The sequence below is a fragment of the Mixophyes fleayi genome, chromosome 7 (assembly GCF_038048845.1).
Source record: "Mixophyes fleayi isolate aMixFle1 chromosome 7, aMixFle1.hap1, whole genome shotgun sequence".
NCBI classification, from domain to species: Eukaryota; Metazoa; Chordata; class Amphibia; order Anura; family Limnodynastidae; genus Mixophyes; species Mixophyes fleayi.
The window spans coordinates 42613182-42637038 of NC_134408.1; the positions used below are offsets into that span (position 1 = coordinate 42613182).

At 40.7% G+C, this 23857-nt stretch overlaps 1 protein-coding gene across 1 annotated transcript in view; it reads right to left on the reverse strand.

The window, feature by feature from the left end:
- Nucleotides 1–23857, reverse strand: part of XYLT1 (xylosyltransferase 1) — a 253315-nt gene that overhangs the window by 112530 nt on the left and 116928 nt on the right. The window contains exon 2 of the mRNA XM_075179751.1: nucleotides 18586–19114. Coding sequence (XP_075035852.1) covers nucleotides 18586–19114 — 529 coding nt within the window. The remainder of the gene's footprint in view (nucleotides 1–18585; nucleotides 19115–23857) is intronic.

Sequence of the window (23857 nt, forward strand, 5' to 3'; positions counted from 1 at the left end):
TTATAAAAAATACTCTTACAACATGTCTGTCCCTGGCATCGGGGCAGGGGGTGTGGCCAAGTCGCATAGCGCTAGGCTGCCCATTACATACCTCTCAACATGTCTGCCTCCGGCAGTGGGACAGGGGCGTGGCCACGACACATAGCGCTAGGCTGCCCATTACATACCTCTCAACATGTCTGCCTCCGGCAGTGGGACTGGGGCGTGGCCACCACACATAGCACTAGGCTGCCCATTACATAACTCTCAACATGTCTACCCCTGGCAACGGGACAGGGGGCGTGGCCACATCACATAGCACTAGGCTGCCTATTACATACCTCCCTTCCCTCAACATTCCCACCCACAGGACAAATATGTTCCTAGGTGGGACAGAGCCCTAAAAACGTGACTGTCCTGCTGAAATTGGGACAGTTGGGACGTATGCTCTTATGTACACAAAGGAAAGAAAACCGTATTAAAATGCGATCATAATACTTTCCAGCTGTCCTAATTAAAGTAAGACTGTACTGAATCTAGGGGACATTCCCACCTCCCTAACAGTCAGGACCTTTATCTCAACTGCTGGGACTGTTGGGAGGTAGGTCCACGCTTACCAAGGAGTGCTGGTGCCACTAGTGCACAAGGCAATGGATAGCTTTTATTATTAGGGATCAAGGAGGTTGGCAGCAGCCTAGCACTTCAGAAGCGCTAGACACACCCTGGAAAATGTGGTATGACCCAACTTGGCAGGTCGGGCCCCCCGGCATGGTGTGACCACTCCCCACATGTCTTCTGTCATGTGGTGGTAGTTCCGCTGCTGTTATCCAGGTAGTAAACAATCACACTAATGCATTTAAAGAAATCTAAATGCTAACTTGTGCTTGTAGCTGACAGACAGTGGAAGCAGTCATTTTGTGGGCTAAACCAATACTTTGGGGGGTTATTCAATTACCTGTCTTATTTTTACCGTTAATATGATAAAATCTCCACTAATTTTTCCTGGCACCTCTATGGGGTATGATGTTCTGAGGAACATTGCGGCCAATTAAATCCCCTCTCAGGCTGTCAATTCATCAGGAACTAGTTACATAATTGAACCGTGAGACTATTTTATTTTTTATATCATAGTTGATTTTTTTTTATCACAGTGTTATCGCTGGCAGTGACCACTTGCTGTATCGAGTGAAGTCCGATAGCAGGTGGAAACACCCATTTTTGCTAGCCAAGGGTTCTTCATCCCATGATACATATGCCCCTTAGTGACATGCCTTGGAGCTGCATTCCCCAGTAATGCCCTAGTTCCTAGTAAATTAGGCTGAATTCTCATGAATATTGGGTCAAAAAGTCTGTGTGTTGGGGCACAAGTTGACATTAAAAAGCAAATCTTTAGGGACTGATCTTAAACAAAAGTAGTTGTGAAACTTGTAGAAGCTTTTTCTGTATTTGTCTCTCCCACCTCATCTGAGTTAGGACTCAAGAAAACAGCTTTACGTTTTAGTACACCATTAGCATGATGCTATTCTACTCAATCATCTCAATAAAAGCTGATCTAGAGGTATTGACCTTGTAAAAACGAGCACTTCTTGAATGCATAGAAATGGCATTCTCTGCCAGTTTTTGATATGAATGGAAAGAAATATTGATTTTTACATTTTTCCCTTAGATGAGTTTGAAGAGGAAAAACATAACATTTACTTTCTATAAACAGGAAAGCGCTCTGGTGTATTCCTGATTACAGTTCATAACATATTAACTGGATTGTTTTTTATAGGTTTACATGTTTTCCTATTCCAAGGGAAAATGCAATTACCAATAAAATGACCTAAATAGTAATGAATTACAGTCATAGCTAGTACTATAGAGTACCAATGAAATTAGTTTATTTATTAAACTTCTAATCAGTTTCTCTTTATATCCAAATTTTACTATCCCTGTTTACTAAATGGACACAATCTGTGTCAACCAATCACTACATGGTGTGTGAGCTCCTCATACCTAATGAACATTTAATCTGACTTAATTTTATTGTGTATGAATTTGGGTTGTACAATGACCTTCAGAGGGTCATATGTTGACTTTCATTATTAAACAATCTTACTGGTTCCAAGTAAATTGATAGGCTGCGTTTTTCAGCCCACAATATGGTGGCTACAACAGTGTGTAGGCACTGATTGTAGTGTGAGTGCATACTTACTTCCCAATACTCAACAACCGCATACGAAAAGGGAAGGATATCGCGTCATGTTGGGGTGTGGTCATATCACGATGGAGTGTGACCAAGCCGCCTGGGGATGTGTCTGAAGAGATAGGCCAAATCCAATACCCTTCCACTCACCTTGAGACGTCCCTCCTCCATTCACCATTGCTCTGCTGTGAAAAGCTGTAGTGAGCGGAACATACGTTCCAACATCCTCAGTAATCGCATACTTGCCAACTCTCCCGAAATGTCCGGGAGACTCCCGCATTTTGCGAGAGTCTCACGGACGCCCGGCAGAGTGTGGCAATCTCCCGGATCTGCCCACTTCACTAGGATGTGCCCACTTCCTAGTGAAGTGGGCAGTATTAGGTCCCAAATGCCGAGATTCCCGGTGAATTGCGGCATTTGGCCCAGCTCCCCGCTGTCAAATGGCGCATTTGTGTCATAACATCATGGGGGCTGGTCCAACATTATGCGCATTTTGGAGCCCCGCCCCCCATCACGCCCACCTCCCCCCGCAGGCTCCCGGAAACCAACTTTCTAAAGTTGGTAAGTATGAGTAATCGGGACAAACATTCTGACTGCACGGACAGTGGGACAGTCCCTCAGATCTTGCCTAAATCAGAACAACTGGGAGGCATGCACCTATGATAGTTACCAACGAGTGACTAGTATATGTATACTGCCATCTCTGACTTCAGTAAGTGTGGTAAAGTGAGGTTAGCTGCTTTGGTCCCATATTACATCATTGTATGGTTAATGTGGCACCAAAGTCAGACTTGGCTGGTTCGCTGCTTACTCTTTATCTATCCCTGCTAGTGGCGCCAATATAAAAATGAAATTGTAAAAATACTTGTAAAATGTACACAAGATGATGGAAATGTCCTTAATTTTGAATCCATTAAAACACACAAAATAAAAATAAAGTGCATTATAGTTTAACATTGCTCTGTGCATCTGCAGTGTAATTAAAGTGTAAGTACAATGCAGTGACTGTATCTCTTATGAAGTACAGTCATGAAAATTCTGTGGGGGTTGCAACAGCTTAATACAGGAGGAGAATGATTTATTTCTTCAATGTTTTTAGCAGTAGGGAAAAGGTTTTATGCATTCTGCTCAGTAACCCTTAAAAGTGTCAAGTCTAAAAATTCATTTCTTGCTGTTTTCATTTTTAGCACTTGATCCTAACCTCAGAGAAGGATATTACTTTCTTAAAATTATTCACCTTCAAAATAAGATTCTAGACTACAAATCTACTTTTAAAGGCTCCACAGCGAATAACTATCTTGGTCCTCAACACTGTGGGGGGAGGGGATGTAACAAAGTGTGGTTCTTCCAAAGCAGATGCATTTTATGTGCGTTTTTCCAACTATGCAATTTAATTTATTTAATTTAAGCTGCATTTTATCAAAACAGGCAGATTGCAAAATGTAATGCCAGTTGTGCAAAGCTCCCAACATTTGTGAGTTAAGATTAGGGTCAGAGTGCACTTACGAGAAGGGACACAGGAGTGTAGTCACATCACATTGTGGATGTGCCTCATCCCTCAGGGGCGTGTTTAGCCACCACTCCCCTTTCTCTCCACTAAAAACACTCTTCAATGCTACGCGGTGTGTCTCTGGTATGCTTGGCATTGATGGGGCATCAGTTAGAGACAAACCTCCCACCTGCCCCGAATCAGGACAAAAGTCCTGTAACATGGCGTGGCGGGACAGTCCGCAGAAGACGATACAGTCCACAGAAATCGGGACAACTGAGAAGTATGAGCTTTATGCAAACGGTGCTATGTATTAACTGGTTTATCTGTAAAACTGCACAAAAAGACAGTAGCTCTCGTTGCCAAGAATGGTCGACTTGAGAAGGATTTGGGTATGATGCCTATACAAAGGTGCTTGATTTACAGTTGATCGCTAAAAGTAGCCACCAAAATACATGTAGACACAAAATCTTATGATATGTACAACTTTCAACAATTCCTTATGATATTCCTAAAAGGCGCATCTTAAAGATACATGTTAGTCAAAATTGGACATATCTCAAGGGGTTAAATCAGGATTGACCAGTTTTTGCATGATGTTCGGCATGCAAACCAGCGGTCTGTTCTGAACCGCATGCAGAAGTGTCTTTTAAATCTGCCACACATCAGATGTGATCTTACATAAACCGCACAATAATAAATACTTCGGTATGTGATCGCAAATCGCATCCGATTGGTGGCGGCTTTAAAATTGCATAATAAACCGCACTAAGGATTCACTATGGACTTCTTCCAAAGACATCCCCAGTTTTTCCCTGCTTGATTCTCAGTCACCATGGGATAATTACTTTGGCTTGTGCTATTAATTCTGAACAATTTTGTTCCCCTGGATGTTGTTCACTGATAACTAACCAATTATGGTTATTTTGCAATTAGTGTATTCACAGTAAATTTACTGCAGAAGGAAGAGCCCACAGTGCAGCGAATAAATGTGTTTTTGGGCTCGCACAGACATTTACTCCTAAAAGCTGGGGTAAGCTGCCTTATAGCTTTCATAGCATTACTGCAGTGTCGGCTAATGAATTAAATGTCTGCAGATGAATCTGCAAAGGGAACAGGACTAAAACGCACTTGACATGACTATGCAAAATAGTGAGTGTTTGCTGAATGACTCCTGGAACTTTGTGTGACAGGTACAGAAATGAAAGTTGCAAGACATTTTCATGAAAAAGAAAGTTGAGCTTTGCTTTGGAGATTACAAGACATAAGACTAGGAGGTATATTTACTAAACTGCGAACTTGAAAAAGTGGAGATGAGATTCTAGTTATCATTTATTTAGTACATTCTACAAAATGACAGCTAGAATCTGATTGGTTACTATAGGCAACATCTCCACTTTTACAAACCTGCAGCTTAGTAAAAATACCCCTAGGCATGTATAACATAGTTGGAAACTTTCTCACTTTCGAAGGGAAGGTCAAGTGGTTAGTGTGGAGGGGGCATGGAGCAGTGAATTGGGTCATTTGACCCCGCCCCATGATGAAATGCAGTGACCGCTTCACTGCCTTGCAGGGGGGGGGGGGCAAATTGATGTGATTTGCTACTAATGAGGACAGTCTGCTCTCCCGGGAGTCCAGGAGAGGTACCTGAAATTTGGGTGTCTCCCAGATATTCTGGGACAGTGGACTATTATGAGTTATAAGCCACTGGTTGGTTATTTCGGAAAATCTAGAGAGCTATGTTCTTTTGTCTCCATTGCTTTCAAATTTATGAACCTTTTCTGTAGATTGGATAAGATTCCTTTAGAACCAATGGGCTGAGTTATCAGAGGGTGAAAAGCCCAATAAGCGATGAAAATACCCGATAGAGCCTTTTATTTTACTTTGCTCTTTAAGTGTAGTGGGTTACTACAGGAGATAACCCCTGTGGCATTATGCTTTTGCATGTGGGAGCCTATATATCAAGTCGCTATATCTGTTTTGCTAACGCTATCTCAGCAGGGGCAAATGAGGATTTGTAGAGGGTTGTTTTCCACACCACGTCGCCAGTGGGTGTGGCCAGCAAGCATGGGGGCGTGGCTATAATTTTAGACAGTGCTTGGCTGCTTTCCAACTCTTCCTATCCCCATAATATACATGGGCAATGCTCCGTGCACTACTGTTAGGTGCCCGCAGCTCTCCATTTTCTAGCAGAGCTGTGTGAAGCGGGAGCAGGATATTGCCACCTCAATTATACAGTGCCCCAGGCTTGGAGGGGGGTTTCCAGGAACTAGAACCCCCCTCGGTTTGCCTATGCTCAGGATGAAGTTAAAACATGCTATACTGAAAAAAAACCATTTACTGTTGAGATAAAGTATTTTGTTTAGTAGGCATTTTTTTAAATGAATAAGACTATTGCCCTGCAATCTTCTGGGAGGAAAAAATATTATTTATATTATTTAACTTATATATCATATATACCTTATAACAAAACAAAAAAGAGAAGAGAACTGTGGAACTGGAATATCAAACCGAGCTTCCAGTTCCATGCATGTTCTGGGCTCAGCAGAGCGGAACATAGGCTCCAGAGCGTTACGTGATCCTCTACTTTTTGCCATGGCAACTGAGTACTGCTCAGCTGCTACAGTGATAAAATAATGTTAAACATCTGCAATAAATAATTTCCAACAATAAGTGTTGTTAGTCCCCAAGTATTTTATTAGTCTGAATACATATGTCATTTTTTATTTTAATGTGCTGAACTGTTTACAAAACTTGCACGTATTCAAAATCAGCTGATGGACAAATGTTCTTCTAATTTATTTTCAGTGGCGCCAGATGAGATAAAACATCTTCAAAGAATGTGACAGGCTTTCATCAGTCATGTGTATGACAATTTTTTCACGTTCTCACTAGACAAAATAGTTCCAGCTACCAGCTACCAGGAATGTTTGGTTGTAGAAAAAGAAGTAGGGAATTGTTCTGCTACCTATTACATGTACAGTACACACTAAAAACAACTGTGCAAAGCCTTTTACGGTAAGCCACCTATATTTTATAATTACATGGTCGCAGACTGTATCTCATAAATATGTAATGTAGTGGATGCTCTCAGGAAGCTCAGTACACAATATTACTCTGAATGACTTCCCTTCTAGCTTCTTGTTGTATAGACCAAGAGAAAGGTGCATAAACAACCATACATGCAAATGGTTATATGTTTGTTTTTACTATAACAACTATTAATAGTCTATTCTTTTTTTTTTTCTTGTGTTTTTCCTTAGTTTACCTGTGCCGAAAAAAATTCCCTTGAATATCCAGGTCTCCAACCCCACAGAGCGAATCTATGCTCCACCCAAACTTTGCCTGTATTTGACCAAGTACATCTTGTTGGCCTAATCATATAAATGTAACCACAGACTACACGCAGTGGAAGCAGCAAGCTTGTTGGCTGAACATAGCCTATCGACTCACCAGATGCTAGTGACTTCATTGCGGCCGAAAAGCCCTGAAACTGCTGCCCTCAGTGGACCTAAGTTAGGAAGTGCACTGAATGCGCACTGCAAATCACTTTAGTTTTTGATCAGTGTTTCTGTATGGTCTGCCAAGCAAACTTCTAGTTACACATCTTGGTCTTCGGAGATGCCCCCGCCAACTAGAAGTGTGCCAATGTTCGTGAGGAGGTAGAGCGAGCTTAAGAGACACACTGTGTAAAAGCGTACCTCCCCCAACTGCCACATTTAGTCCCAATTTGTTGGGTCTGACCCACCATCCCAACCGTATGTACCGTTGTCACAACTGTTGTAATTTTGGCAGGTATGACCCATCCACTGCAACACTGCATGTGAGCTTTTAAGGGACGGGAGGAGGGTTTGGTGCATTCAAGCACGTCAGAAGAGTTGTGACCATACCCCCATTGTGACACCTGTCATCCACTGTGATGTAGCCAGATTCCTAATTTGCAGCGCACAATCTGCTTCTCACTTTCATTAATTCAATAGTTGTGAGTTATAGCAAAAGTCCAACCTCTAATACTTTTATTTTTTAAATCAAATATTTTTTATTGAATTTTTCCAAACAAAACATAAATAAACAAATATAGTTCCATTGTACATCATACCTTACATTTCATGAGTGTAATAAGTAGATTAATTCTAGATATTAAACCTTGTATTAATACTAAAGTAGATTTGTAATGTGATGTGTTAAGAGGTATATGTATATCTATTCTGAGTATCTTCAGCCCTGGAGGGGAAATGTCGAAGAACATGAATGACAATGAGTCAAGTGTCTCAGTATAGCTTAGTCTTATAAAACATGTATACGAGTTTGGATTTAGTAATGTGGAGAGGGGGAGGACAAGTGTGTGGGGTGTGGTGGGAGTGCTTAACCCGGATCAAAGTTGGCGGTTAGAGATTGCACGACATATTTTGAATTTGTTCATCTGGACCACACTTTAAAGTATTTTGGCATGGTATTTCGTGAATGATACGTGAATCTTTCTTGCCCTATAGCCTCATTGTCCAGGGCCACCCAGCTAGCAATCTCTTGGGCTATCCAAGTTCTAGCAATAATTACTTCGGCCAGGGTAAGGAGATTGAGAACATATCTGGTAGCGCTTCTATCCAGCAAAAGATCCACTCCCAAACCAAAGATACATGTTTTGGGGAACAGGAATGGGATCTTGATACCCGTATTTCTTATACCCTTCACTACTCGCGACCAAAATTCCCAGATGATAGAGCAACTCCAAAGTAAGTGCCAGAAGGTAGCATCAGCATCTCCGCATTTTGGGCAATTAGCATCCGATCTGGCACCCATTCGAAGCAACCTGCGCGGAGAGTAATATACTCTATGTGGGATATATAATTGAATTTGTCTCTATCGGGTACAAGAGGAAGCCTCCCTAGTGCTGTCTAACATATAACTCCAATCTTTATCAGTTATAGGACCTAAATCCATCTCCCATCCTTGGCATAGTCCCTCTAAGTTATTACTGGTAAGGAGATAGAAGATTTTAGTATAGAGTATAGAAATGGTTTTGGTGGAGCCCACCTGTTTAAGGAGTGAGCGGAGAGGATCTGGTCCGAAGACGAGAGGAGTGTTGCCAAATTGTGTCACCAAGGCATGTTGGAGCTGAAGGTAAGTATAGAAGAGGCAATTTGGTAGATGGAAGTCAATTTGTAACTGAGCAAATGATATGATACTGCCATTATGGTATATCTGTCCAAGGGAGGTTAATCCCGCATTTCGCCATTGAGGGAATTGTTTTAGTTTATAAAGTTTAGGAAGATTAGAATTAGCCCATAATGGGGTGTCAGCATCTATTCTCACAGTCTCTAACACCCCCCTTAATGCATTCCTTATCAGCAAGGCCTGTCTAACCAATGGTGGGACTTTTCTCGTGGCTCGGGTACCCAATAGTGCTTGTAATGGTGTTCTATCAACTCCTGTCCGTCTTCTCAGGAGATTTAACAGGTCAGCCGTAGAGGAGTCTCCCAACCACTCTCGCAGTTGTGTCATTTGTGTAGCAAAGTAATAAGCCCTAAGGTCTAGAAGGGCTAGGTCTCCATTTGTACGGGAACGACAGAGGGAGGTCAGTTTAATTCTTGCCCACCTCTCCCCCAGACTAGAAAGGATAGATACCTGTTAATTTGACAGAAGAGTAATTTCGGAAGATAGGTAGGGGAATGGTGTAATGGATATATGAATTTGGGTTGAAAGGCCATTTTAAATAGATTTACTATACCAGATACAGATAGAGGAAATATCTTCCAAGTAGAAATCTTGGCCCTAAGATAATTGGTTACTGGGTCTATATTTAATGGTATATAGTCAGTTACTGAATTTGTAATCCAGATTCCCAAATATTTAAATTTGAGCATCCATTGCAATTGGTGGGTCTCCTCAGTAATCGATGGAAGGCCCCTGCCAATGGGAAAAATATTAGATTTGGACCAATTTATTTTTATGCCAGAGAAAACGCCAAATGTGTCTACAAGTCGTAAGAGTGTGGTTAAAGATGTCTTTTAAAAACCGAAGCATATCGTCGGCATAAAGCGCAACTATCCTCTCTGTCTCCTTCCCTGAGACTGCAAATTTCAGGATGTGCATGTATTATAGACGCTAAAGGTTCTATAGCAATGGTAAACAAGGCTATACGTTTACTCAACCTCTAATACTTTACAACCACTTATTTAATGAAATTAAACTTCTCCCATTTTTCTCTTAAAATACTGCTCGGTTTAGGCTTATTTATGATTTAATTTAAATTAATCACAATACTAAGAGACTGTCTTTAGGTTGGACAAAATGCACCTAGAAATGCACTTTTCCACTGACCAATAACTGGAAGGTGCTTTAAAGACATTTAAAACTCTGCAAAATATCCCCAACGCATCCAAACCCCGCCCAGAGCTTTCCCAGAATGCACACTTTTGGGAGACACTTTTGTGAAAGCATTGTACCTTTTGAGGTCCATGTTTCGAGACTGTCCCAGCACAATCAGGACAGTTGAGAGGTACTTTATGTGCCCTTCACATGGAACACTATAATGGTGCCCTCTGCACCTTATTTTAACAATTTAATTCCACAAAATGAAATTTACCAAAACTCTATATTTAGCATGGAATGTCTTCATTACGCCCAACTCATTTCATCGGCTTATTGCTCGTGGCCAGCACAGCCATCTTACTCCACAAACCAAAGCACTTAGAAATCTGAACACACCGGTACATTTAAGTGTCCTGGGAGAGCTTTCTAAATTATGTTTTTCACTTGTACACATTTCATTAATTTAAAGGAGCACATTTTGGTTTTACTGATTTCTAATTAGTTTTTAGTAGTCAGACCGCTCGGGTCATAGGTGCTGCATACTTTGAAAATGGAGTGCAACTGTGACATCCTGAGTGCACTTGTTACACTAGGGACTCACTTACAGGTGATGCCTTGACATTGCCAGGTGAGCTTCATAGTCATCATCATCTATTTATATAGCACCACTAATTCTGCAGCGCTGTACAGAGAACTCACTCACATCAGTCCCTGCCCCATTGGAGTTTACAGTCTAAATTATCTAACATACACACACAGAAATAGAGAGAGGCTGATGACAATTTGATAGCAGCCAATTAACCAACTGGTATATTTTTAGAGTGTGGGAGGAAACCGGAGCACCCAGAGGAAACCCACACAAACACAGGGAGAACATACAAACTCCACACAGATAAGGCCATGGTTGGGAATCGAACACATGACCCCAGTGATAAGAGGCAGAAGTGCTAACCACTAAGCCACTGTGCTGCCCAATATAGCTATATTGTGCACACAACTCTCCTACTTATGTCTATGCTGACACATGTGTTGTTTGCTTAAGAGCGCCAGACTATCTTTCGTTTTTGTTTTCATACCAGCGGAAGAGGAGATGCCTCGGCTGTTTTGAGCTTTCAAAATGAGGCCCACTGCATGTGGGTGACAGATTCAACAATTCTGTCCTTATTTATATGAAACTTTATCACCTACACACTAAAATCCCACAGGCCTAAAATTAATCCAACATCAATTTGCAATGATTAATTTAGAGATTTGTATTACATACGCAAAGAACAATGCAAACCAATTACACAATTAACATAAGCAAATATATCCTGCTTACAACACTTTACATAGTCACAGTCTATTAAAGATGTATAATACCCCAAATAATTATTGGTAAAAAAAAAGAAAAAAGCCTCAACAAATAAAAACAGAAAGCTTGTAGAATATAATTCCTATTGATAGCAGCAGATGTGACTGGCTCACTAGGAATTTATGACAAGCCAACTGGAATTGTTTATTTTGATTGATGCTTGCATTTAGCAGCTTTGCAGCTTTCAAGTACAGCTACATGCAGGAGAATTGCACAGAGGATGATATCTCTATGGAAGTCAGAGCGCTATGAAAGTGTACACACACATAATAAATGAATCTGTTAACCTAATGCATAAATATTTAAAGTTCAGGCTTCGGCAGCAAACAGACAGCAAATCTTTCTCTCTACAAGGTTGTGCAAGACTGTATATGACTCGGCATACTAAACACCTTGATCATGTCTGTTACACCTCCACCATGATCTACTACCGCAAATTAGTGCAGATGTCGGCAAATTCATTTAAAATGATTACTTCTATTTGGAGGAAATTCGAAGAGTAGAAAAAAAAGTCAAAGGGCTGGATTTACTAAACTGCGGGTTTGAAAAGTGGAGATGTTGGCTATAGCAACCAATCAGATTCTAGCTGTCATTTTGTAGAATGCAGTAAATAAATGACAGCTAGAATCTGATTGGTTGCTAAAGGCAACATCTCCACTTTTCCAAACCCGCAGTTTAGTAAATATACCCCAAAGACTTTTCTAAGAAGTCTGTTTATAGGCTGGAAGTGTTACCAAATAATGATGTCACTTGTCATAGTAAAAATGTGGCATTCTTGCCCAACTGCCCTTGTGTCAGTGGCGGATCCAGGGGGGGCGTGGGGGCGATCGGGGCATTCGCCCCCCTAGCAGCAAAAAGCTAGGTCCCAGCCGCCGATCAAAACGGGAGGGGTAGGGCTAAGCGTGAGCGGGGGGCGGGGCTAAATGTGGGCCAGCCAATCAGAGTGGTCCCAGCCGGCGATCACAGCGGGAGGGGGCGGGGCCAATCGCGAGCCAGCCAATCAGAGCAAAGGAGTGGCGTGGTTATGCAAAATCGCCCCCCCAAAAATAAAGTCTAGATCCGCCCCTGCCTTGTGTTGGATCCTGATGCCCATCTTCACTTGTCCAGCATCCCTCTGTCACAGGGGCAATATTTTCCTGGGACAGTGTCAAGATCTAGGTGACCAAATGACAATGTCATACGCCATGCCACGTCCACTGGAAGAGTCAACAACTCACACACAAAACTTATTGTTATACCTGTCCTGCACATCTCCCTGAGGGCACATATCAAAAGTAGGTGTAAGCACACTTCTATATAAAGAAAAACGTGTCCCTTTCGGTAGAAACTCTATTTAAGCTTCTACTGTGCTCTACCTGCCATCATCATCATCTAGCGTAAAGGTGTGCCACAATAGAGGCTAAGGGGATCTCAGGAAAGTTGGAGGTCCACAGAAACACCCTAAAGGGCCACATTTTTTTTTAAAGGGTCACCAGTACGACAACCAAATGTTTTTTTATATATTTCAAAGTAATATTAAATAAGTAATGTGTACTGAAGATTTGCTATGCCCAAAAATGATTACTTGCATCTAGGACAATCCCTCTCCTGTGAAAACATAATGTATGTTAAGAACTAATAATAACCCCCCTCTCCTCCTTACATTATAACCTCACTCAAAATTAACAGTATGCAAATCATCACCAGATTTAACCGCCCGAATATCTACCAGGGGGAATGAATGAATATTTACTCTGTTTATTAATGTTGTATAGTGATTCACATAACACGTTTGTATTTGTCTCATTATATAATCTAACACAGGGCAGAAAGCTTCTGTACAACTAAGCTGCAAGACCTTTGATTCAAGCAAACTTCATAAGGTACTGTAGTAAACCAATCACCAGTGACAAAGAGGCTTGTGCAATGATAGGCTAATATTATAGGTGAGCATTAAAATACCAGATCTATAGATATACTGTATGTGAGTAGACTGTAATGTGTCACTGACGTGTTTCTAAGCACAGCAGACTTCCTAAGCTTGACTATTGTAGAGATGCCTCTAAGGCTAATTACAAAAGTCAGATTACACTTAGCATTGGTTTCTTTGTAACAATATTAAACATATTGGGCCTGATTTATTAAGGGAAGTAAGGCAAAAAAATGAGTAAGTTTTCCCCTGGACAAAACCATGTTACAATGCAAGGGGTGCAAATTAGTTTATTATTTTGCACATAAGTTAAATACTGGCTGCTTTTTCATGTAGCACACAAATACTTGTCAGCTTTATTTTTACACTGAAATTTAAAGTTGACCTATGTCATGCCCTTTCCCAACTATAAATCTGTCCCCACATTTTAAATTTAGCTCCCCCTCCAATGCAACATGGTTTTGCCCAGGTGCAAAGTTACTCGTTTTTGTTTTTTTTTCGCTTTACTTTCCTTAATGAAACAGGCCCATTAAATTGGTCATACTGGTTTAACTTGAAATTGACATTAGGTTTAATATCCCTATAATAAAGAGTGTACAATGAGACAATGGTAGGAATAACGTCTGTCCTACTCATCTATTATAAAACATCAGCAAGATAAGTGTGATTTAGAAAAAAAGAAGCACATTGTTTTTGAATCTATAACCATTTATGTTTGTGGGAATTAATTTTAAGCATTTATGATAATTCATAATTTATATTTTTATTTATTAAATATTTAAAAATTGCAAAATGGACACCATGGGCCTAATTAATCGTTGAACACAATGTGAATGCAACTTGAATTTAAAAAAAACTGGACATGGCTTGCACGCACATTAGTCCATAGTCAAGTGCAAATTGTTTCCATTTGACTATGGTATAAGTATGCTCAGACCAGTGCCGTAACTAGACATTTTAGTGCCCTGGGCGAGACAGGACACCGGCGCCCTCCATCTAAGTGGGCGTGACATTTGCCGAGTGGGTGTGGCCAGCCTAATTTGGGGGTGTGGTTGGCACTTTACTGAAAAAATTCTGTTACACATATTTGCAAATGCATGAAAAGCTAAATGCATGTATATATATTTATATCTATATAGATATATGGCACTGGTTCTATATTAAAGTACAAACCAAATTATTGATATTAGAAGACAGATGGAAAATCAAAGGACATTGTCTCATGAGAGATCTTAATCATAAAGGCACTGACAGAAGCAAAAACAGGATATTTTATAGAGGAGAATACATGATTTTTATAGAGGTGGAAATCAAATTTTCCTTTCACCAAAACAATCTGAATCATATTGGATGTATATAATCTGCTAACTTCTACATTTACTATCAGTAGCAAGCATTGGAGACAAATCCTCTATAAGAAAGTCAGTGCAACTTCATATTTTGCTCTCTAAATCCTGTCTGGAGGGGAGATTCCAGGCACATACAGCCCCCTCCACTACCCTCCGTTTCCTATCACTGATCTGTAACAAAGATCTACAAAAGTCACAACCTTACCGTGTGGGATATACAGGGGACACTTTGGTAAGTTATGTATCCGGGAGGTTACAATTCATTCCCGGCATTAGAAGCAGTGGAACTGCAAATGCCGAACTTCCTGCTTTCGGTGGAACGCACATGCGTTCCACTGAACTGCTTCTGATGCCCTGAATGAATTGTTGCTTGGATTAGAGCGTGGTTTCTTCTGGGCACAGAGGCAGCTAACGGGCGGCTGCGCCCCCTTGGGCTTGCGCCCTGGGCGGTCGCACCGCCCGCACCGCCGTCGTTACGGCTCTGGCTCAGACTATACCTTACTTGCCGTATGCATACAGAACACACTGCAGGATACGCAGCATGCATATGTGCAATATAAAGTCCCATCATAACGTATGTAAAAAAAAAATCTATTAAATAAACTAACAACTCTTAATACCATAATCATCAATAAAAATACAAGTTGAAATTTTTTGGTTTTTACATGAAATACATATATATAATGTGTTCTTAATGTGCACCGTAAATAAAAGTCTTTTTAAATTTGATCTGCACCACCTTACTGAACATTGCCTACGGGCATCCGCACCTTCACGCCCCCTTTCCACCCTTCAAGTTCTAGGCAGTCGGAAGTGTCATTTGATTTTGGACATAAATTGGATGCAATTGCATTCACTGGCGTAATATCTGTTTCTGAGCATGCGCAGGGCTATTTCACGTAAGATACAGCACGTAAACTGACTTAAGTCCGGGCATGAAATAGGCCCCCATATGTTTTAATTGCTAATGATACATGATACAGACTGACCACTAAAATCGTTATTACAACATAGCATCCCCTCTCGCACCTTCTAGCAGTACCATAGGGGTCCCATGCCAGGGAGCTGCGCAGTTTGGGAGAGCCCTTCTTGCTAGCGCTGCTACATCTTTGGCACTGACAATGGAAACAGTTTAAACGCAAACACTCTGCTAGCTTTCAAAAGGGGAGGTCACCATACAACAATGACAGAATTTTGGACATATGAACTATAAGGTCAGGGGCGCACGCAGGATTTTTAAGGGTGGGTTTCCCCCCCCAAAAAAAACATAGAGAGAAAGCTGCCACGAACGCTTCTTTGACAGCACCGCGTCTACTATATAGTACAGTGCCGCTATGTATGGACACTGTTCTTCGCAGAGGGGAGGGGTTTCTGGAGAACGAGAAACCCCCCCTGCATGCGCCCCTGGAGGTATACTTGTTCACACTTGTAGATAAGCAATGCATGTTGCACAACAATTCACATTACTCAGTTTAAAGTAAATAACAAAGCCAAGCACAAATTGCATTGCATTCCTGATCATATCCCTTTAACTCATGGTTAACTAATTAGTTAAGTACATTCTTTAACCAAATGAAGACTGACATTATACAATTAGCTAAGACTTCTTTTAAAGGATTTACGTTGCAGAGCAAGTTAGTACATTTGATGAGCTTGTGTGTGAGGATCATCCATCTGCCAATCACGGTGACTCATCCCCAGAAGAGTGCTCACTGGGGAACAGAGTATGTCTGCTCTGTTTGGAGACATGGCTGTTCTGACCTATGAAAGCTCTCTCAGGGGGAAATCAATGTCTCTATTCTTCTAAAACAATGATGATATTATTTTACTTTAGAATAGCTCTCTTGAGACGGGTTAATCATAAAGAAACCAGTAGAATTGCAGGTCAAATTCTGTACAATGATTTCTGTTCAGCTGACAAAATTAGAGTACAACTTTAATGCTTAAATAATGTTTTTCATACTGCAAATTACCTTTCGTTTAGAGTAATAAGTAGACATTATACCTAGAGATTAATAGAAAACATTTTTATTAAAAAAAATATATATTATAAGTTTGTGGTGTTTAAAAAATTAAACAAAAATATATATATTTAAAAAAAAAAATGGCATTAGTAAACATATTGTATTGATCTTCTTAGGGTCCCAGGAGAAATTTGAAAGGTTACGTGGGATGTTACTGATGTCATTGGACAGATGAAGCATGCATTCAATCGCATTACTCTTTAAATTTCCTTTTGGACAGATGAATTGCTTGGGGAGATCAAGGTCTATGTAAAAAACCCTTGATTTAAATAATTTCACTTTTTTTTAAATTAATTTTGTCATGGTTTTTAGGACTTGGGTACAGAAAACTGTGTTTACTACATTCGGCACGCAAAAAAAACAGAATACAAACGTTATTTGATGCCTGCAAGATGCACTGCTAAGTTGCATGATAAATTCACGCTACACAGTACAAGGGGCCGGCTGGGGTGAAGGGGGGCACTTGCTCCCTAGGCTGGTCCATAGTGAGCTACCTTGGGCTGGGTCACTGAGCTAAAATTTACTGGCCAGCCCCTACACAGCCCTCCCTTCACGGAGCCCAGGGGATGCTTCATGACGTTTTCTCAAAGACTCAACAGCTTGTCTCAGAGCCCCGGATGAATGCTGGAGGCTGCAGAAAGGTGTGTGGCTGTGTGGACCAATAGAAAGGTGAAATCACAGTTATGGCAGTTTCTTATTGATCCTTCAAGTCTTAAATTCCTCTGATTCCATTTTAATGCGTGAGCAGAAAACATGAGAGGGGAGCACCAAAAGTGGAGGAGCCCAGGTGAAAACCGTTTCAGCATGCAGTTCCTGAGCTCCATGGGTGTCAGTGAGGGGGATGATGGGGGGGGGGGGGGGGGGTGTCGGGTGATGCAGTAGAATTAGACATAATTCTAAAGCTAATGATTAGTAATAATGAGAGGAAATAGAAAATGAGCTCAGGTGACTGCTTATTGCACAGTGTTTAGGAATAATACAAGGATTGTAATAAGATAATATATCATTATTATTGCTATTATCACTGCTGTTTTTTTGCTACCATAAATAAGAAACCTGTTTATGTAAAGCGGACACAGGCTAATTTGTGAGCCGCAGAAAAAGCCATGTCTATCGGACAAGCCAGCCTACGTCTGAGCACTAGACCTACAGAAATGCATAAAACATGAACAAATTTAATTTAAATGATTCAGTAAATGCTTTATTAACTAAGTTTAGTACATGCCATATACCTTCAAAATTGCATATGAAAATCATGTCAGGGATGGTCAAGATGATGTAGACATTAAGCCATAGTAACTTTTTACAGAGACAGGTGAAGGGTGGCATTTATAGACATTACCCCAAAGATTGGCACCAAACCTGTCTACTCTCCTGGAATGCCGGTTAGTGCTCCCGAGGAGAGCAGGCCTCCCTGCCTACTTCCTAGTGAAGTGGGCAATATGCGAGTCTTGATTACGCGTTTCGCAGGGAATCACAACAGTTTGGTCCTGCCCCACGATCAATGACCCGATCGCGGCACCACTCCCCCTCACACTGGCCACTTGACCTCCTCTCTGGGATCTCCCGTGGGGGGAAGGAGTAAAATTGGGAAGTATGACTGGCTCCAGATGGGAGCAATAGCTTCTTGACTTGGTTTGCTTTCTCCTTTTTCCTATATTAATTTTTTTTTTATTTTTAAATGCAATATATTTAAAGTATTAATAATGTACATTGTGATAAATGGAACCGGATTCTATTAGCCACGTGCCGCTTGCCGGTCAAGCGTTCATGTAAATGCACAGTTGATTTAGCCTCACCAACCCACATACTACTGTATATCAGGGCGAGTAAGCTAGATCCCGGCTGCATGATCCCCACACTCCACCATAGGCACCTGACAACACTGTCTGGCTAAAAGAACAATGGTTTATCTGTTTGTTTCTTTTATAATATAGGGAAATTTTATCAACATAAACAGTTTTAAAATATGTAAATTTACCTTCCAGAGGACACAGTCGTGTTACTTTCTCCGGCATCAGCTTTGCCTGCTTGTGTTGACAATAGACCTCGGCAATCTCTTGGCGACACTGTTTTGACTTGGCCCGGGAAAGTGCCGATATTGCTTCCTTGCCAGTAATCTCACATTTTGGGGGCAGCTCGTACTTCCCGATTTCAGGGGAGCTATTGCCAGTCTTCTTGGTATGGTGCAGTTTAGTGCTTTTATATTCATCCTTGAGGCTGTTAGTGCTGAGATTCTTGGAAGGGTTACCCACGTAGTGTAAAACTTCATTGGAATTTTTCCCCAGCAGTGAGTTTTCTTTGACTTTTTCCTCTAGTGCTAATTTCCTTTTTAAATGTTCTTTCTGTTTGCTAAGAGGTTTTTTCCCCAGTTCTGTTTGGTGCTTATGCCTTTGAGTCCTTGGAGCAAAGTTGCTGTTATCAATATTTTCAAAGTCTTTTGGGACGGAATTCTCATTATTGCTGTCGGTCCGCATTTTCTCTTTCGGCCGGTGAGAAAAATATCCGTCCTACAAAAGGAGGAAATTAAAGAATTAGAAGAGGTAAACTTACAAAAAGGACCATCTTCAGCAAATGTTATTCCTATATTGTTCAAACCACATTAGATTACTGTCATAAGTTTGAAGTTGCTGAGTGAGCGGAATGCAACCAGTCAGTAAAGTACATTAAATAGATATGTGTGTGTGTGTGTATATGAGTGTGTGTGTGTGTGTGTGTGTATGAGTGTGTGTGTGTGTGTATAAGTGTGTGTGTGTGTGTGTGTATATGAGTGTGTGTGTGTGTGTGAGTGTGTGTATGAGTGTGTGTGTATGAGTGTGTGTGTGTGTGTGTGTGTGTGTGTGTGTGTGTGTGAGTGTGTGTGTGTGCCTTTGGATTTACAATTAGGGTGCTATCCTTAGGTGGATAGTTTTAATCTTACTCTTGTTATTTTAATGTTTAATTAAAATAGGCATTTGTCATTCTCATTACTAATATCATAGAGGGGCAAAGATGATCTTCATGCTTTTACTGAAATACTCAGACATTCATAATCAAGTCCAATAAACCTAAGCAGTAAGTAGACCCAAGGTTAAAATACATTTTGCAACATTCACAAGTACATATGCAACTTCCCATGCTTTCCCATATGTTTGGCCTTTTAAATACATTGCTGTGCAGCTGAAGGTGGATGGAGGTAGCAGATGCTGGGGCTAAGTCTTCACACATCCTGTTATAGAATTGATACATCATAGTAATATTTAGCATTCCATAATAACTAGGAAAAAAAAAATGCTGGTTCCCCATGAGACAGTCAATGCAAGTATCCAGATCCATGAATATAATTAGTGTGGTGCTAATATAACTTATTTATAACACTTTCAAAGTCTTCCTTAGGGCCATACAAACAAAAAGTGAATTATTTAAAAGAACAGTAAGAAAAACACCTATGTTTGTCAAAGAATCCAAACTGCAAAATTACTTACTGCTTCCAAACTTCTAATACGTTTTTAAAATATAATACACAATGACATTCTGTAGCTGGTTAAAGTGATGGATTTTTTTGTTTTATTTTGCAATAAAATGAACCTCTGCAATTATTTTGCATTTATAACTAAGTTACAGTTGCGTTCCCAGTTAGCCTTGTGAGTTATTTCTGGTCACTAGTTTAAAACGGCTGCAGAGTATTTCTAAGAAAACAATTTTGCAAGCTAAAAATGGAATAATTCTTGGATAAAAGGAAAATGTCCTTGCTGTCCAGGAAAATATTGGTTCTATAAGCTAAGTGGTTAGCACTTCTGCCTTACAGCACTGGGGTCATGAGTTCAATTCCCGACCACGGCCTTATCTGTAAGGAGCTTGTATGTTCTCCCTGTGTTTTCGTGGGTTTCCTCCGGGTGCTCCGGTTTCCTCCCACACTCCAAAAACATACTGGTAGGTTAATTGGCTGCTAACAAATTGACCCTAGTGTGTCTGTCTGTCTGTGTCTGTCTGTCTGTCTGTCTGTCTGTCTGTCTGACTGTGTGTGTGCGTGTGTGTGTGTGTTTGTGTGTGTTTGCGTGGGTTTCCTCCGGCTGCTCCGGTTTTCCCCCACACTCCCAAAACATAATGGTAGGTTAATTGGCTGCTATCAAAATTGACCTGGGGCGGGCTGGCCCGGGTGGCAGGGGGGCATCGGTCCCCCGGGCCGCTCGGTTTCAGCGCTTTTAAGGTCGGCCGGAAGGCCGGCCGGCTGCTCCTGCGATTAAAAATCACCTCATTTTGTCCCGCGGCCGCATCTCATGACACGAGATGCGTCAGCGTCAGCGCACAGGCGGTCGCATCACATGACACGCGATGCGGCCGTGTCATTGGATGCGGCCGCATCGCGTGTCATGTGATGCGGCCGCCTGTGTGACCCCCGGGTTATACTAAGCCAGCCCGCGCCTGAAATTGACCCTAGTCTCGCTCGCTCTCTCTCTCTCTCTCTCTCTCTCTCTCTCTCTGTGTATTTTAGGGAATTTAGATGGTAAGCCCCAATGGAGCAGGGACTGATGTGAATTAGTGGTGCTATATAAATAAATGGTAATAATAACAATAATAAGCAAATATCATGTAAGCAGAGATGAGGAAAATTTGCATAAACATTCCTGGAAATATTGACTTCACTCAGTATTTGAGAATGAAATTTTGCACGTTTCACCAGTGGAATTTGGTCTTAAATATTCCCAGTCCAATCCCTACTCCACCACACTGAAGAACAAATAAAACCTCACTATCCCAATACTATATATTCTGTACAATGTATATTTACAAATATAGGGGCTGACGCAGAGGGAGTACTATGCCAGTTTGCTTGGCGTATCTTGCGTGAAATGGTGAGCTTGCCGTGTGATAGATCATCCTGGCAATAGGAAATGGAAGAGTAAGATTATAAACAAGTAAATCATGCATTAGAGTAGTGAATATTTATCAGAGTAGTGCATAGTAGTGAATCATGCATTAGAATAGTGCATAGTACTGAGCATGCATCAGAGTAGTGCATAGTACTGAACATGCATCAGATTAGTGCATAGTACTGAACATGCATCAGATTAGTGCATAGTACTGAACATGCATCAGATTAGTGCATAGTACTGAACATGCATCAGATTAGTGCATAGTACTGAACATGCATCAGATTAGTGCATAGTACTGAACATGCATCAGATTAGTGCATAGTACTGAACATGCATCAGATTAGTGCATAGTACTGAACATGCATCAGATTAGTGCATACTTGCCAACTTTTGTGCTTCGGGAGATCCCGGAGGACAGGTCATGTGACAAGTGTAAGGGGGCATGGTGACACCATCACGTCACCATATCCACACCCCCTACTATTTAAATAGCCCAAACTCACGGCATTGAATAGCGGGGGTGGGGCTTAATGACGCGATTCTGGCATTAAGCCCCACCTCCACAAGTGACCAGGAGGTTGCCTACTCTTCTGGGAGTGCCGAAATTTGGGAGCCTCCCGGAAAATCCGAGAGAGTAGGCAAGTATGGAGTAGTGCATAGTAGTAATTGCATATATTTTTAAAAGAGCTGTGTATTTAATAGTTACATACATCATTAAGGTTGAAAGAAAATTCAAGATATAGTAGTGTTGATCCAGACAAAACAAAACTCCATCAAGGCAGTTGACAATTTAAGCTCACAATGGAAAATAATCCTCTCTGGTCCCATAAATGAAAAATAAATGAATTCTGCATTGTAACAAAGCTTAGTGTATTGATGTGTCCGCAGCTACTCTGAGTGACAGCACAGGATCATAGGTGTCATGAAGTGGGATTCAAGTGGCCCCTATTCTTTACATAAAACTCATCATTCATTACAAAAGTGAATCCCCACCTATTAAAAAGGAACAACAAGCCTATCACTCAAAACTACGCAAACAAAAAGCCAGGATGTCACTTAGTCTAAACATGTACAGTGCTGTGATCTGATGAAGTTATCGATCTCAGCAGGTAAACCTCTTCCCTTCTAGTCGTGTTCACTGGCTTCTACACTAGTTGTGGTCTATCCTACCCAAGTAACTGACTTCTACAGGGTGGTTTGGAAAGATGTGACTTGTTCACACAGTGACACTGATCAAGCAGTAATTCACAGAGCCTAAAATGTAAGACAGGAAGAACTCTGCCTATGTAGTTCATCCCGTTGACGTCTGCTGTAAAACCGTAGATCCCACTTGATCCTTGATACACTTGGCAAATAGCCAGCCTTCCACATACGTCACTTTACCATGAAACCTTTAGCATTCGAGCTTACACAGAATATCCAAACAACAAATCAACTTGTGTTCTTATCGTGGTTGATAAAAAAAAAAAAACAAGACTAGATCTGCTCTCATTTACATAAATATTACTGTATTAGGTTGTCTCGTATTTATAAAGCCATGGGGATTTAAATGATCAATTAGTATGTTTCACTTCCTCCATTTCCGGATTAGCTGTAAACTCTAGGCTGTTCCTGGCTGGACACACTGTTGTCTAGCAAAGGACCACATCTGCATATCTAACATATGTCCAACAAACAATCTGTCTGCCTTCGCCAGCATACACAGTAACATAAACATCATACAAAGAATAAAGCTCTCAAGAACTTTAAAAGAAATGTTCTAATGTGTCCTACATAGAAACTGCCAGCCGCTAGCATGCTGGATGTGTTTTGTTTAATACATTATTTACTTAAATTATACAGAGTTGCTAAAATATGTTAATGCCCAACAGTAGGATTACATGCTATTTAAAGTAAAACGAGTATATAATTTTACAGATTATTTAGTAGACTGATTGGCTGTAAATGAGGAGCATACCTATGCTTTATAATTTAGTGCACATCTATATTTAGTCTATAAACTTTTGGATATCAATGTATAATTTATCTAGTAGGAGAACGGCTGCAGAGGAGCTTATGTGCACTTACTAGCAATTAAAGAGACTAATTCATTTAGCAGGTAATTTATGGATGTGAAAACAGAGGAGAGACTTTTGAATGTGATTGAATTTGAATGCCCTTTCATGTTGCTAATATTTGAATGCCTCATTCTCACCATTTGATGGATCTTTTTCAGATTAAATTGCATCTCCAACTAAAGCTTAGACACAGTAAATGTCAATGACTGCATAATATATTACCTTGAAATGATCACACGTCCATAGGTATTTAAGATATTTAATTTAAATATTCTTTGTAAAAACTAATTGATTATTTTTATTATGGGAGTTTAGAGCCCTTTAAAGTCCCTACACTGCC